We start from the raw sequence: 17,027 nt of genomic DNA on the forward strand, positions 1-17,027 counted from the left end.
CAAGCACAAAGAATTACTAGTGAAAACTTCTCATCTCAAGTGTGGTCGCATGACCCTCATGAAAGGGCTCGGCATCTCCTTTCCGTTCATCAGACTTCGCCTCCGGAGCACATCCCAGTGAGACAGAGCGGTTGTGGCCCAGTGGGGTCAGAGATATACAGCCCTGTGTATCCAGATAGTCAGACACTTTCCCCCTCTGACATGTTCGCTGGCCTTGAGGGGCCTGAGGCCAGCGGAGAAAAGTCTGGGGACTTTTACGAGGTGGGAGAGGAAATTTTCCGGAGAAGCTTTTAGGATGCCGTATATACATGTACATGTTACTTACGAGGGATTTTATAAACATATAAATAATGCACTGGTTAGTATAGCTTATAGTTCACTGTAAACATGTAGATTTCATGTACTTTCTGTGTCTGCATGGGTTTCTTTCAGGTGCTGTGGTAAATAAAGATTATCATTTATCATCATCATTATCATTTTTATTATAATATTATTGGTTTGTCCATAAATAGGTGGATGAATGAGTAGTTTTATGACGGTAAAGCTCTTCAGCTATTCTTATTGATTATTTGAAAGAACTTGACTTATAATGTAGCAACAGCTCAGATAAAACAATCAATAGACTTTTCAGTATGCATGTTTGGGTGGCCATTTTTTTAAATTTTCATTTTATTGTTTTATTTTTGAAACATTAGGATCTGTGACACCCCCCCCCCCCCCCCGTACTGACATTTATAAACATCTTATATATGAATGAAGAATGCTGACATTTTGTTTTCACTTTTATTTTTATTTTTTAGTAGTTTTTTTTTTAAACAGCAGTAGATGAATGTGGAGAAATTAAGACAAATTAATGAAACAAGGAAAACAGTTTTTTAAAATTCTACAGGCACTTTCTTAAAATGGTACATCATTTGACAACACACAGTATCCATTCTGCAGTATTTGATTTGTTACTCGAGTGTGCTTGCTGGCGATGAACACAAGGGCGGTGGCGCCTAAGGTGTTTTGTGGACTTGATTAAAGGATTAGTTTAGAAGCTGAAGTTGACTCTAGTAAATCAGTGAAAAACACAAACAGATTCTGGATTCAGGCAATGTAGCATTTTCAGTTTAATAGCTTTATTTTCTTAAAAGCAAAGAAAAATCAATAAATTAGACATAATACTTTGAAAGGTACTCTGACTTCACTTTCAAAACATTCAAGATGTAAAGACTGTGACTTCTGTAGTGTTTTGTTTTTTTTTGATATTTCTCCCTCCAGTAACCATTTTCTCGTCTATAATTTTTTTTTTCAAAGCTTATAAAGTACAGACATGCATTAACACTTATAGCTTTTCTTTGTGCATTTAGGAAATAAGGAATTTATATCCCTAGCAAAACCTACTGAATTCTCTAAAGATGCGACATTCTCCCAACTATCTTTCCAGGACTGATACACAGTTAGGGCTACAGAAGCTGACATACAAAGATCTCCCAAAACAGATGAATTGATGAGCTGAGCCCAGTCCTCCACCAGAAAAATAAAACGAGGAAGCAGATACAGTACACCTCACAACATGTTTGGCCCATTGGCCTGAGGCTAGTATTCTGCATTTCAGCTCGTGGATGCCTCCTTAGTTCCTGAGCCTTTTGTAAAACATGGCTGCAATACTAAGGGCAATAAGGCAAGCAAAGGCAAGGACGCCAACAGCCACACCAAGCCCAACAGCAGAGTCATCTTCCTCTTTGGCAACAAGGGGCTTCTCTTTGGACTCGGTGCTCTCGGCTTTGGTGATGATCTCCGGAGAGGTGATTGTGTAAGTTTTGGTTATACCCGCCGTAGATGTGTCCAGGGTGCTCCTCTTCCTCCTGTTGCTGCACTGCTTGAATGTGCTGCAGGTGCTCCTCTCACACAGCCGGGTGATGCAGTGGAGGTAGTAGGTGGACACAGTCTCGTTTTGCTGCTCAATGAAGCGGAAGGCTGGGAAGTGGAAGCGAGCGCTCTGGCTGTCTCCATTCTCAATCATGCTGGTGAACTGATCCTTGGAGCAGGGGACAAACAGGTTGAAGAAGCTGGAGTTAGAAGGCAGGGAGGAGATGGAGGCGTAGCACCGGTCAAGCAAGACATGGTACTGGCCCGTCAAGTTGGTGGCCTTGACCTCGACGTACACACTGGTCCTAAGTTCAATCCCCAGCTGTGGAATGACCATCGGTTTGGTGTAGTTGGTGTCACTGAACAGCTCAATGCTCAAGGTGCTGATGAAACTCCCGTTGTTGTCCTTGACTGCAATGGAGGAAGCCGACACATCGATCTGGGTGTTGTTGATCAGATATTCTAAGGGATAGGCGCAGGAGTAGTAGTACTTCAGCTCAGCGTTGTAAGTGATCGTGCCTGTTGTAGGATCAATGGACCGGACAATGCCACTGATGTTGACCGTCTGGATGTTGGAAAAGTCGGAGAATATACCCGTCCCAGCAGCACTAGTGGTCCTGAATATGCTTCCGCAGGCGTTGGTCACATTGAGGGGGAAGTTAAAGCGAGCAACAGGTGGAGTCACAGATTCATCAAGGGTTGCTCTACAGGCTGGATCCAACATATGGTTCAGGATCAGTAGAGTGTCATTGTAGCCAGTGTAGATGACTGGGCAGATTTCGATTGCCAGATCAATGGATGAAGTACCACACCGCACTGCGATGTCATTGACCTCTGGCCGTCTTGCTTCTGTTCCACACTCATTCAGCGTTAACTGACTACTTCTGACTATCAAAGTGAGTAAAAGTAAAAGAATCTTCATCGTTATTCTTCAGCTTTGCTTTGAATTCGTTAATCACTGTTCTAAAATCTTGATTCCGCTGCTGAAGGCTGGTAGATCTTCACAATTTGTTTTAAGTCTTCGGGCTGTGTTCAGGGGTCTTTATAGGTAAGTGTGTCCTCTGGGATTGGTCCAAAACAAGGTCAAGCACCTTGCTATTTGTGAACAACTGCATTGTACTAAGTAGGAGAACTCCAGTCTGGACCATATCCTAAGGGCAACAACTGAAACCTGAAGCATCTAGCTGTCTTGAAATACAGAGACAATGGCCTTTTTCCTTTGTTGACTATACTTTAAAATATAGATTTCCATGTCCCCTATTACTAAACCTCCGTGAAGTAAGTGAACATAACAATGTATGAGATGGATTCCTGAGAAACACATACAATGCTGTCAAGGTTCCTCCATCCGGTTTGAGCCCCAGCGGCTTCAGCAATTACCTAGTTAGGATATAGTAGAGGAGGCAGTGACCCACTGGATCTTTTGGCCACTCTGCTCCTTACTTATCCTGACATTTCTTTGACATAAAAAATAAAAGTCATAAACAACATACAGAGGAAGGAGAATTTTTAAACAAAACATCCACTGTGTGAACAATACTTCATAGTGTTTACTTAAAAGTCAGACTCAAAGAGATCACGATGAGGGGGTTGTGAGCTAAATATAGGGTCAGGAAAGAAGCCAAAACACGTAACTGTGCTCACTTTCAGCTTTTTCCCTAATCTTTTTCTTTTTGTTCAACACAGGATGGTTTCCTTCTTCAGGTTAAACTCACAACATAACTAATTATAGTTTTATTCAAATAAAACAATTTGACCAAAGAAATTCAGTCTTTGAACTCCTCACAGTTCCCAGACATACACTCCTGTGATGAGCAGTCACAGCTAATAATGCAACTCTTTAGAAATTCAGTGGCTTTGGTTGCTTGTTGGCTTTCTCTCTTTTTTTAATCCTGGCTAAATCATGTGGTAATTTAAAAAAAAGAAAGAAAAAAAAATTCATTCATTGCATAAAGTTCAACTCATATCCACTGTGTATAGGAGGGGGGTAGGGCAGATTTTGGCTTCATATCTGTGTCAGATATGGGAGGCGCTTCGGCCTATTATGTTGCTGAACTGTATATATTGGTCAGCTATTGTTGCTAGCGTATATTCAGAGGCTACTGATGAAAGGACAAGCTGATCCTGCAGTGTATTATAAAGGTAACTGAATCTAAGCAGTGTCAGTGGAGACAAAGATAGTCATTCTGACTGAATCATGACAGAGAGCAGGCAGGGCTTCGGTCGCACTGCGGTGAACTACATGTCAAATAAATGAAACTTGAACAAACAAGAACAGACCGAACTATAAACAGAAAGAACTAAAGCTAGTACGTTACCTCCAAACAGACAATAAAGGACAGAAAAGTCACTCACATCAAACTGTATTTTTGTCCAAATTCTCAAGGAACGACCTTTTTGTCTCTTGACAAACACTAAATAACCCAAAATTACATAAGCAACTTGTCATTTTAATAGTTCACTTTCAAAACAATTTAATTTTGTCAAGTTCGTGTAAACATTACCCACAATGTTGAAACTTGTACCACCCGTTTAAGGGTTTAGTGACGAGCTGTTGGAACGCGCCAACACACTCAGTTAAAAATACACACAAAAATGTACACAGCAATACGAGATGTTACAAATTGTTTTTGATAGTTTGATAGTTTTTGAAGTTTTTGCCAAATAGTAGCAAACCTTGACCCTTGTCAGATTTTGATCAAAATTCTGTCTCATTCCCACTGTGGCCATTTTGCAAACCTCTACAGCAAATTAACCCACTGAAATATCCTTTCCAGCATAATGACTGCTCACTCAGTAACGACAAGTTTCATTTCCTGACATACGGAACCAGCGTTGACGCAACCTTGGCCTGCGCTTCCCGCACTCAGACGGGTGGAGCAGACTTCCTATTCCGTGCAAGTAACCGAAAATTGTCAGGGCAAGAACGTACTGAAAATCAAATATATGCACAGTGTAACTTTGTTCAGAATTCGGTGACATGGTGGTAATTGTTAGAAAAAATCTAGTAGGGTGATGAAGCGTGGGTTTACAACGGACACCCAAAGACCACTATACAGTACATGTCATTCATCACTTGTTGCATATATCCGTGCAGAAATTCCTCATCATGACCCAGTTTTTTCAGTGATCCCACTATAATAAGACACCGTCTGCCTTTATGTAAGTACAGTAGAAGACGTTCACAGGATACCACAAACCTACTTACGTAGCACAGATACTGTATGTGTGTGAGAGTTTTATAATTCCTGCCATCTGACCTGAAACTTCATATACAATAGTTTATTTGACTCTTTATATCAGACGGGGCATTTGTTTGAACTTTTGTGACATTTTGGTGATAAATATTGCAAAGGTTCGTTTGTGTTGCTGCTACTGTAAAACATTCTGGTTGAGTGTGTCAGCTATGGTCTTTATAAGGCAACTTAAGAAATTGTAATCATTGGCGCATTAACAAGAAGGCAGTCAAAACGCATGGGCAAAAGGGAAAAAAATAATAAAAAAAACAACAAAATGAAATATAAATATCTATATAAAACAAAACTAAGATACAGCAATCACAAAAGAAACATTGACGGAAAATTACACAATTGATTGAATTAACAAATAAGTGTATTTGCAAATTTGCATCATTCACGCTTTAAGTATAACATGTAATTTGAACTGTAACTCATTCCCCTTGTTGTCCTTTATTTATGATACCTCTTGTGTGTGGTGATGACATCAGGCAGGAAGTGAGAGGAGGAACGACTACGTCAAAGTCCTGCTGTGAATTTATTGGGGTGCGGAGATGGTGTCTGGGGGATGATGGGGTCACAGGGGGTGGTGAGGGAGGGTCACCTGGTCTCCTGCCTGCTTACCTCCGCTCCGGCTGCGCCGTTAAAGCGCTCCAACCGTGTGATTAATGGTCAGAGGCTCCGAATCAGCCGGAGGGTCTGCGGCGTTGAGAAGTCGCAGAGGCGGAAACAACCAGAAAGGAGAAAAACGAGGTGGGAATTCTGTTTGGAGGAGAAATACAACCCTCTGTCGCTCTTTTACTGCCCGGGTCGTGACCAAACAGCCCTCTGTTATGATTAGGCCTTGTGGGTTATTTTGTCTAGCAGCTAGCAGCAGTGAGGTGACGATGGCTTCTGAGACAGAAGAAGTGATGTGATGTTCTGTCAGCAGGACTGTTCGGAGAGCACGAGCCGAGTCTCAATCTGTTGCTCCGACCAGAACTGTTGCGAATAGACGTCTCAGCTGTTACAGGACGTAACTCAGGTCCCAAACAGTCACAGCCACTTTATATATCTCCCATCATGCATTTGTCCCACAACCGTCTGAAATGAATACTGCTGATGATATATTTTTGACCGATTTGTGGCAATATTTTTTTCAGTGTATGTCCAAAGAAACAGATACTATTGGATACTAATTTGCACTGCAGACTGTGTTGTTCACCACTGTGCTAGATGCAACGAGTGACTGTTGCTCTGTTTTCCTAGTGGCAAGCTTGACATCCAGCTCAGGCCTGCCTGGTGTTTTGTAACGATTAGTTATTGTTACAAGGTCAAGACTTGAGCGTTTGACACCCTAACTCAAGTCCAGGTCAAGTTTCGAGTCTTCATTCCTGGGGCTTAAGTTCGGCAAGAGCCCAGGTCTACGGTTCAGGTGAGCGCGCTGATATTTCCAAAGAGTAGGACAGATGGAACACAACATGTGGGAATTTGCCTTTAGCTTAGTAGAAGTGAAACTGATAAGAATCTAACATTCTAGGATATAGGAACTACAAGATCCAAGCTCACAGTTACAAAAGAGTAGAACCTCTGGTAGAGGTTTGGTGTACAGCACAAACGCACATACATGAAAGCCCTACCCTGCTCACTGACACACACACACACACACACACACACACACAGAAATACACCACACCTCTTCTCCCCATATATAGCCCTGTGCTAATTGAAAGCTCATCTGTTTCAGTCTTTTTTTCGGCCATTTCCTACTCTGCCAGCTGGCTGCTGCTCTGCCATTATAGCCGCTGACCTGGTTCACACCGGATAATATATCACCTTGTAAAGCGAGCCGCCATAGAAGTCAACCCAACACTCAATTGTTATGCTAAGGAAATTAAATGTCACATATGAAATGTGTTGAAGTTCAAAGGTACAACGTGTTGCAAGTTCAACAGCACAACACACGGGAAAATACACTTATGTGGAACAACAACGTAAAAGAATGAGAAGAAATTTGTTGTCATGTGACATCCCAAAATGTATCGGCATTGCAGAGCTGGTTGACAGGCTCACCGAGGATTTCCCTGCAGAGAAAAAGTCGCCATGACCGCAAATATGAGATGTAGACTATGTAACAGCAATAGACCTTATGAGTCCATTCCAAGTTTTTTTTTTTTTTTTCCACTCTCTGGTGGGTGTGCCCGTGTTCATACACTTGTGCTGTAAGGTCAGTAATTGAGACCACAGCCTCCTGAGAACTGAAATGGAGCTTTTATGCTCTACGGATACACCATAAACTGAATGAGGTCAAGACAGCAGCGACAATACAGTCAACTTTCCTCGGCGGTAAGCTGAGACTTCGCCGAGCTCTGTGCTGAAACCAGAACTCCTTTCACTCCGATCAGCCAAAGTCTTTTCACACAGGCATGAACGTAACACGGTGCCGGGCGGCGTTGCTGCAAGAAGCTGGGGCCATCACTAGACAGTGAATTTCAAATCCACGAAGGACCAGCTGATAACTGTGAGATACGTGTGCTTGATGTTGTGCACCATCAGTCATCGGTCCCTGCGCGGTCAGTTGCTGAATGACAGTCTTTACAACTCAACCTCCGGGGTCCGTATACACGCTCCTTCGTTCTCGAATCAAACATGAGATGCTCAAGAAGGCCTACTCATGAACCCACTAGTCTTGATTCTCGCAGTCAGTCCTCGTCCAGTCTAGTGTGACTGCAGGGACAGAAAGTACCTGTCGACACTTCTGCCAGGGTCAAGGGTTGATTTGCGCGGGGAAATGACAGGTTTTAAAAGTTTTGTGAAAAAGAGGGTTGCAGAGGCAGACTGCATTTGTCTCCTTTGTTTGAGTGTATAACCAGTGAGAGGAAGAACTTTTTACAACCTTGAATTGTTTTGCTACTAATACGCAATGATTATCAGCAAATATTTCCTGCGTTTGAGGCAGTGGCAGCTATCGTTCGTTGAAACCTAACATACAACATACAACTTTATCGTCTAATACATGTCCTGTAATTGAAATTTATCTCTGGTACCCTCATACAAGACATATCTTATTCCTACCGTGACAGATCGGTCAGTCAGAACATGGACACCCATGCAATGCTTAGAAATGAGAATAGCGGCATGTGAATGCATTTGAGGTAAATGCAGTTTATTAGACGCTAAACAAGACGTATGCGCAGACAAATGACACAATGAACCGAGAGTTAATCCAGCTTTTTCCCATACATGGAATAAAGTACATACATGAGCTGATACCTATAGATGTAATCAACCGGAGAAGCTTAGAAGTAGCCATGTATGTAGCACACTTTCCCAGAAGCTCACTCTCAACACACACACACACACACAGATTTTTCTGTTAAAGTCATGCTTCCGTGTAGCACTGATTTACAAGGCACTGAATATTTCTTAGTGAAGCCTGTTGCTGCCTTTCTCTTTCATGTTTTACGTACTCACACACACACACACACACACACACACACACACACACAGACATGCATGTACACACACCGTGACTGTTGCCCTTTCATGTGAGGAAAAGGGCAACTGCAGGGACCAGCTGTTAAGAACTGAAGAAGATATGTCCTGCTTCCTTGGAGCAGTTGCTTGTCAACAGCTAGGTCACATACACGTAAATGTATACATAGACACACACACATTATGGTACAGTTATAAAATGTCATTGGATTTGATGTAGTGTTTACTGCCATTTACGCCGGGGAGCTTCTGGTTGGTGGGGAAGGAGGCTCAGTGTCTATAGTTCCAATAAAGAGCAATATCTGGAAATGAACAAGAAAACACCTCAGATCATAGGATCACTTCGTCTCCTGCTGTACCTCCTCTTCTCATCTCATGTCCTCCTGCTCTACCTTCTCCTAATTTTTCAGTTTCAGCTTCTTCCCCTTCCTGGCCCATTCATGCCACCTCATTCTTCTCCATCTTTCTCTCCTCTCCTCTACTCTCCTGTTTTTTGTTTTTTTCTTTTCTTTACTTTTCTGTCATTTTCTTTGCTTTCATTTCCACTACTTTAGTCCCCTCCCTCTCCCTTTCTTTTCTTTCCCGTTCTTTCCTTTTCTGTCTCCTCTCCTCACTTGCTGTTTCCTTTCCTGTGTTTTCCTCATCTCACCTCTCCTCTCCTCTTTTCTCCTGTTTTTCCATTACTTTCCTCTTCTGTCATCATCCTCTCCTCCCTTCCTTTCCTCTCCCTTTCTTGACTCTCTTTTGCTTTCCTCTCTGCTCCACTCATTTCCTCTGCTTTCCTGACCTCTCCTCTTTCCTTTTCTCTTCTGTCTTTTTTCTATGATTTCCTTTACATCATCCCCGCCTGCTCTCATCCATCCTCTTTTCCTTTTCTTTTTTTCTGCTCCTCTACCCCCTCCCCTTTTTATCTGCTCCCTCTCTTTTTCTCTCCTTTCCTTTCCTTTCTCCTCTCCTCCTGCCTCTCTTCTCCTCTTGGTTTCACTCTTTAGTGAAGTTTGCTGCCATCACCTGCTGAATCACCTCTTCTCCTCCCCCTCTAGTTTTGAGTTACACCAGATGTGGATCCTCACAGTTAGGAAGACTGATGGATCCAGCTGTTGTATTTGTGAACTGCTGGAAAATGAGGCTGTCTTACTCACTTCTTGTAATATCTAGCAATGCAGATATCTTTGATTTTATTTGCACAGGTTTCTGTGATTTCTGTCTACACCCGAATACAATGAAGGTGAACGGAACTTCATTCACAGCCTTGTAAATGTAGATGTCACGGAATGGACATTTGAAAAAATTAGCAGCACTGCGTCTTTCCCGGTTTCCTCAGAGAATCCACAGACAACACCGTCAACACAGTTTTCACTGAAAGTATTGTCGACCGGAAGAAATAGCCTCTACGATAACGCTGGAAGAAAGTGAGGAAACATGCTTCTTGCCACCCAGCGTGCTTGTGTAAAACGCAGCGACAGCAGCAGCAGAGGACGGTTTGGTGACAGAGACACACGGAACACTTTTCTTCATTGACTTGAGCCGTTCACTGAGTTGCTTTTAAAAGAGGGTTCTGAGTGGAGCTGAGCCATTACTATGATTGATCGTCCCCCTGTGTGTGCGCGTGTGTGTGTGTGCGTCTAGCTTGAGTGTTTGTGTCTCGTCTATTGCTATGGCAGTATGTCTGTAACTCTTGTGTACTGCACGTCATAATCATCTTTCTCTCTCTGAGTTGCACTTCTGTGCATTAAACCTTGCGTGTATGTGTGTCGTCTGCCGGTTTATCCCAGAACGAATGTTTCACCGTGTGTTTTTTGGGTCTTTAAAAACATGCATGTACATACTATGTCTTTCAGTCATACACCCATACTTGTGGACTTCAGTTTGTGTACTATGTGTGCGAGGGCACGTAGTTGAGTATGTGTGATCACAAACTTGTCATTTCATATTTCTTTGTGTGTGTGTCTCTGTGCATGTGTGCGTGTGTGTGTGTGTGTGTGTGTGTGTGTGTGTGTGTGCACAAATGGGAAAGCGCTGGCGTGCATGCCTGTTGATGTGTTACCTCTAAATCAGCACGTGTTTTAGGTCTGTTTGCGGCTGTGCGTGCGTGTGTGTGTGTGTGTGTGTGTGTGTGTGATGGTGGCAGGTGAGGGAGAGGGATGTGGGTGTCCTAACTGCGATGCTTGCGTTTTAAACCATCATAGTGAGGACGTTTCTGCATTGTCAGGACGTATTTGAAGGTTAAGACTTGGTTTAAAGGTTAAGGTTGTAGTTAGGCTTAGGTGAGATCTGTCATTGCATTTACCATTGACGGCCCTCACAAGTATAGAAAGATGAGTGTTTTTTGTGTGTGTGTGTGTGTGTGTGTGTGTGTGTGTGTGTGTGTGTGTGTGTGTGTGTGTGTGTGTGTGTGTGTGTGTGTGTGTGTGTGTGTGTATGCTCGTGTTTGTGCTCTGTTACTGTACTACCTTTGAGAGGACCTATGAGGGCGTTTCTAAAGATTTTGTCCCTTCGCTTTTTCAAATGGTTGTTTGAGGGTTAAGACTTGGTTTGAAGGTTGTGGTCAGAATTCGGGTTAAGGTTAGGGAGAGCGCTGAGGTTCAGCACGTCGTTGCGATAGTTAAGGTAAGAGTTAGGAGCTGGGGAATCCATCATACGCAACAAGGGTCCTGGCAAGTATAGAGATACCAGCACGTGTGTGCACATAATATATACTGTGAGTGCAGGAATGCCTGTCAGTGTGTGTTTCCATGACTGTGAATGAGCATGTGCGCGTGCTCTTTGCGACACACTCTCTCTCTCACACACGCACACGCACACACACGGACACACACACACACGCGCGCTTGCAGTCCCACAGCATGCGTGAGTGTGTGAGCAGCGGTCTCCCGGGCCGGGCCATAACAGTGATGGATGGGCCGTGTGTGGAGGCCGTTATTATTTGTTATGTGAGCGGGTGTGTGTGACTGGGCCGAGTGGGCCATACACCTGCTGCGCGCCCAGAGAGCCCCGGCGAGCTCGGAGAACAGCTGGACGCATTGATTTAGCGGCTCGCTCCGCAGGCTGCAGGAACAAATCAAGCAACAGCTAATAAAACCCGCCTTTATGATGGCTGCTCCATTTGCCCTCCAAAACAACTGGCTACATCATGTGTTTTTCTAACACCCGCCGCCACACAAAATTAAATCCCGGGCTAAGGTGTCGCCCCTGGTTGCTGCGGAGCTCAGGGCTTAATGTCTGGCTCTAATGCAACAGGGGTAATCAATGTTGTATGGTGTATGTGTGAGTGTGTGTTTGCATGCACCACAACTCGCATAAGTGAAAGCATATACTGTATATCTGCGTGTGTGTGTGTGTGTGTGAGTTGCTCGGTCAGTGTCTGATGTTTGCTCAAGAATGCGTGTGTGTGTGTGTTTTTAAGCATGTTTGTCTTCACACCTAGATGTTAATGCGATCAATACTTTTCAGGCTTGAAATAAGCGTTTGCTCAGTGCTAAACGCCGCAGCTGGGCGAATGAGGCCTGCGAATGTGAGCGTGTGTAAGAAAAAGAAAGTATGTGTAAATGCGTGCATGTGTGTGTGTTTTTTTTTTTTTCGGGGGTAGAGTGTATTTTGTATGAGTCAGCCCTGTTAAGGCTTTTCCATGCAGAGCAGTGAGTGCAGCTGTGCTGTGTGTCTCTGTGCTGGCAGACGATACAGTGGCTCTATTGTGAGTCTATTGTGAAGCTTTTATCACGCCTGCTGAGCCAGTGGATACAGAGGAACAGATTAACTAAGCCTTTGCACTTTGTTTAAGACACATTCTGCAGCCAGCGACATGTGTGTTATCTCTGAAACGGACGCACCGGCCTCAAATTGTCACATACGACTAGAATTAAGGTTCTCCGAAGATACACGTGAACGTCTCGGCGGGCCGACGCAGAGAAGGGTGTTATCGGTAACCGTGGGCCGCAGAACAAAGGAGCCAACGCGCAAACCTCCCAACTCTCATAAGATGCTGTGCTGACCTGAGCCTCAAAAGGAGGGGAAAGGTTGATCCAACTCCTGTCGGGTGGTGGGGTTGAAATGAAAAAAACATGTAAATGTTATGCGAAACAGCTACGCAAATGTATCTGAACGACAAGCATATTCGGTTTTTTTGCTCTTCTCGAAATGCTCGTTTTTTTCCCCCTTCTTTCTGTACTTCCTTATTTGATAAGAACAAAAAAAAATGTACATGTGCCTCGGTTACTGAACAGCTAAACTCATTTTCATCTGTAGTCTGTACAGACGCATCCCCCTTAACGAAGGATCGCAGAAATCACAGGAGAAATTAAACTGCACATTCCTCTGGATGTATGGAGTTATACACAGTTGCAAGGGTCACTTTTGTATAAAAAAATACTCCAGCCCCCCAAAAAATTGAATCTGTCACTTTTACTGTATGTTTTCTACCAGTAGGCACATTAGAGCACGCAAACGCCACACACTAAAACAGTACTAAGGTTTGCCATGCAAGTCTGATGCAAATTAGCAGCAATTTTGTCCTCTTAAGAAGAGCTCTGGAAATCGTTGGTTAGTAACCACTGCAGGTGCAACTGTCAAAAATCCAACAACAGTCTCGATAATCATGAGTATAAATGTCAAATATAAGAACTGCACCAACAAGGAAGAGAGCAGTTACAAGCTTGAACCAACAACTTGGGGTATGATGGGCTTCGATTTCAGTTTTATTTTGAACTGAACCTCTGCCTTTTTTCATCATGTGGCAGAGCAATAGCCCAATATGACACCGTCCAGCTATTAGCCGTGGAAGCTCAAATGCTGTTATGGACACCGAAATGAGCAGCACGCCACACACACACACACGCAACCGCCCCGCTGCAGCACACTCCGACCGCGCCAGATTATAAGAGATCTAACCGTGCGCGATCTGACAGACTCTCCAGGCAGGTGACAGCAGCTGCGGTCTGCGTGGCGGGCTTCCGAGCGGCAAAAAGAGGAGCAGGTGACGTGGACACACACGGCGCGCTCAGGGTGCGGTCCTCGCTGCAACAATGCAAACTGCACAAAGAGGTGACATGGTGTCACCGCAGTGGCTGTATTGAATAACCAACGTGTGATGCTGTGGCCGATGTTGTGACATTGTTAAACGGACCGGGTGCCGGTGAGTGACACCACTTAGGCCGTGGAAACAGACACCGTGGAAGCAGACGGGCTTTATTGTCCCGCGGGCTGAGCTGGGTAGCCTGCTGCCGACGCAAGGGTCTTACGTTCCCCGTTGCCACTGTAAATACATCCCAATAACAGATTTACAGGTCAACGAGTAGCAATCGCAGATCAGAGGGAAGATAAGGGAGAATCACAGCCGAGCGGAGCCGTGATCACTTACAAAACGACACGCTGGGTTACAAAGGAATTATTTACAACTGTGTCTCAGCATCTTATGACTTTGCCAACATCTTTAGCCACCAGCAATGAAATCCGATTCAATAACTGAAGCAAAACAGAGAAGCTGAAAAATTGGCTCGGACTTTGTAGTCTCACCAGCTTCGGTGCTCTGCGATATCTATTTCAGGAATCCTGTCGGCCAAGCCAAGACTGTAAAAACCTAAGTGGGACTTCAGATGTTAAAGCCATCAGCTGCGTACGTGCGTGCGTACGCGCGCGCGTGCGTCCATACATGTAGATGAGCTTACGTGCTTGTTAGTATCAGATGCCTGCAGCGCCTGCGGTCCATAGCCAAGCCACGGAGCTTCACCATTCCATTATCTAAAAACCTCTGGCCGATGTCCGACACAGTGCGAGAGATGGAAAAAAGGTGTGCTGCTCATTGTGGGCCGTCCTCCACAAGGATGTGATCTCACCATAAAACACTTGCACTCCTCTGCTCTCACAGAGATACTCAGAGAACCTGGGATCTGTGCGGGACCAGTAGTTACTGCAGCAACGTCAGCGCTGTCTCTCCCTATGTAAGCCATCAGCACAATTTCGGGGTTTTTCCCGAAATTACAAAATTTTCTCACTTACCTCCAGCGGCATCGAGCCAAGCAGATAGTTTTTGTTCCGTTTGTTCATGTCTTGAGATATATCTTGTACTGAGATTTCTGCCACCAGACCCAAAACGTAGAGGTGAATTGAATTTTGTTTGTGGGGCTTGCAGCGTTGAAAAAAACTATTAAATTAAATTAAAAATTAAACAATCTGAAATGCAACATCTCTTTCCAGAAACAGTGACCAGGTTTCCATCGGGGCTATTTCTTCCATTTAATCTTTATTAATACAATGTACTGAAGAAAGATTCACTTGTTTTCAGAAAATGAAATTTCAAAGCTGCTATGATCAATATTGTTATATTAACAACGGATCAGATGACTAAAAGGTGCCACAAAGTACTGATTGACCCACAGAGGATAATCCCCTGACCCTGCTGTTCCCCTCAGCTCGACGGAGCATCTCAGCATCTTTCAGCTCACTGCCTTGGATTTCCGGCCCTCACCTAGTTTTCAGCAAAAAGCTGCGATGAACCGATCGCGCGCTCCCTGCCCAGCACAAAACAGCCGACGGACACATTTAGCGACGGGCTGCCGAGCATAGTGGAGCTTTTACAGCTTGTTAATGGAGGAATAATGACTGAAGTACCGACAAAATGGATTTGATATGACGGAGATTTTTGGAGTGTGGTAAACAAATCTGAAGGTGCAGCTTTAAATTTGGGAACACTTATATTTACAGTGGCCTCACTGCGTCGTATTGAGGTGAAACTCTTTAATGTACAAACAGTTTGCCAGTCACCAGGAGTGCTGATCAGCGTGTTAAAAACAGTGGCTCTGAAGGAGCTTTGGCAAGTCTGAGCAAACAACCGGGAGGATGACACTGGGGTTATTTCGGCTTCGGCTTGGAGACTTCACGTTTCTAACAGGCAAACTTCACGTTTCTGCCTGCAAACTGGCGGCGTGTGGTTGAGAGATATGGTTATTTACCAATCAAGGAAAGATGTGCTACAAAAAAAATGTATGCTCTAGTCTTTTGGGAGCCTGACTCATATTAGGGAGGGATGGGAATGTCCATTTTGACCGTTCTGTCTATTTGAGTCACCCAACATCATGTAAGTGCAATACGAAATCACTGGAATACGACCTATAGGTTGTTATGCATGTTAAACCCCCCATATGCGTCTTGAATTTTGCAAGATTGTAACAAACTTAAATACAGTTTTGTATTTCGTTATACATGTCTGTTTGTTTTTTTTGCTTTTTTAGATTTGTCGTTTGTTGCAAAACGTCCCTGTAAATAGTTATCATTCGCACACAAGTCAAAAAAATGGCTGAAGCCTCGGCAGTAAACAGAGTCTCAGATTCTCCCTGCGTGCAGCACGTACGGTCAGTTTGTCCTTCAGAGTCGTTGACCCAAGGTCAAAGTCAAACCGGGCCTCTCTGTCGTCCTCACGTTACGTGGTTAACCTTTGACCCCTCAGTCGCCGAGGTCAGACGGACCACACACCTCTTGCAGCAGGTGAGTAGGAGGAATGGAATCTCGTAACTTTTACAAGTCTGGAGGCAGGTGGCGCTAAAGAGACCTGCAGCCATCGCCCCGCCGTTTCCCCTCGCTACTTTCAGCACTGGTCCATCACAGTATGAAATAATGGTAAAAAAAATTAGAAAAGAAACAGTAACACATAGATATCAGATCCTGAAGAACACGTCTCCTCAACAACTGCACACATTCATTTTCTCTGGAACTTTCCGTACATTTTGCGACCATGTGGAAATGAACTCTAAGGAGCTATCGAGTTAAGTGTTTCCATGAGAGCACAGTGGTTATGAAGGTGCTATTTACACACACAGCAAGAGGTCGCTGATAGTTGGACATTTATGCTCTTGAGCAAGGCTTCAGCGGACGGCGGGTGATTCATACCCACTGCCCACTGCTCCCAAGGAACAAGCACTAAATTATTTGGGGAGGAAAAGGGCTGCCAGACTGAAAATTAAGGAGGAAAAAACTTTTCAACGTGAATTATTCGCTGGACATGACTCGAGGGCCCCAGACGTCCCTTTACAGCCTGGCTCCCAGCTTCAAAATGAGTCTCCCTCGCCGTTTCGTTTTTTTTTTCCAGTGTCACAGGGCAGTCCGCTAGCACGATGCCGTCCGATCCTGTCGCCTTACTTGTTTTACTATCACTCCCGAGATGTCGGCACAGACCACTCTTTGTCGCCTCCTAAAGTCGCTCTGAATTCACGCCGTGGCTGTTTTTTCTGCGGAGGCGTACACAACCTGCGGATGGCGGAAATGACATTTGCTCCTCGCAGAAGTTTGGCGGGGACGGTGAGAGAGGCGAGAGCTGCCATTTGGCAAAGCCATCAGGAGCACTTTAAGCGTTTGACCTTCATGTGTCTACATGCAGTAAATATAACCCCCTGGCTTTTGTGGATGAGCACTGAGCGCTCTGACTTCCAGAGGGAGAAACAGGGAGAGGAGAGCGTGAGAGAGACAGAGGTG

The 17,027-nt window shown here is 44.4% G+C and overlaps 1 protein-coding gene across 1 annotated transcript; it reads right to left on the reverse strand.

Moving 5' to 3' along the window:
• Positions 1-1,615: 1,615 nt before the first annotated feature.
• On the reverse strand, positions 1,616-2,776 carry LOC120801930 (zona pellucida-like domain-containing protein 1). Its single transcript, XM_040149276.1, has one exon. It carries the CDS (start codon positions 2,774-2,776, stop codon positions 1,616-1,618), a length of 1,161 nt encoding a protein of 386 aa, XP_040005210.1.
• Between the last annotated feature and the right edge of the window lie 14,251 nt (positions 2,777-17,027).

This window comes from Xiphias gladius, chromosome 16 (assembly GCF_016859285.1).
Source record: "Xiphias gladius isolate SHS-SW01 ecotype Sanya breed wild chromosome 16, ASM1685928v1, whole genome shotgun sequence".
NCBI classification, from domain to species: Eukaryota; Metazoa; Chordata; class Actinopteri; order Istiophoriformes; family Xiphiidae; genus Xiphias; species Xiphias gladius.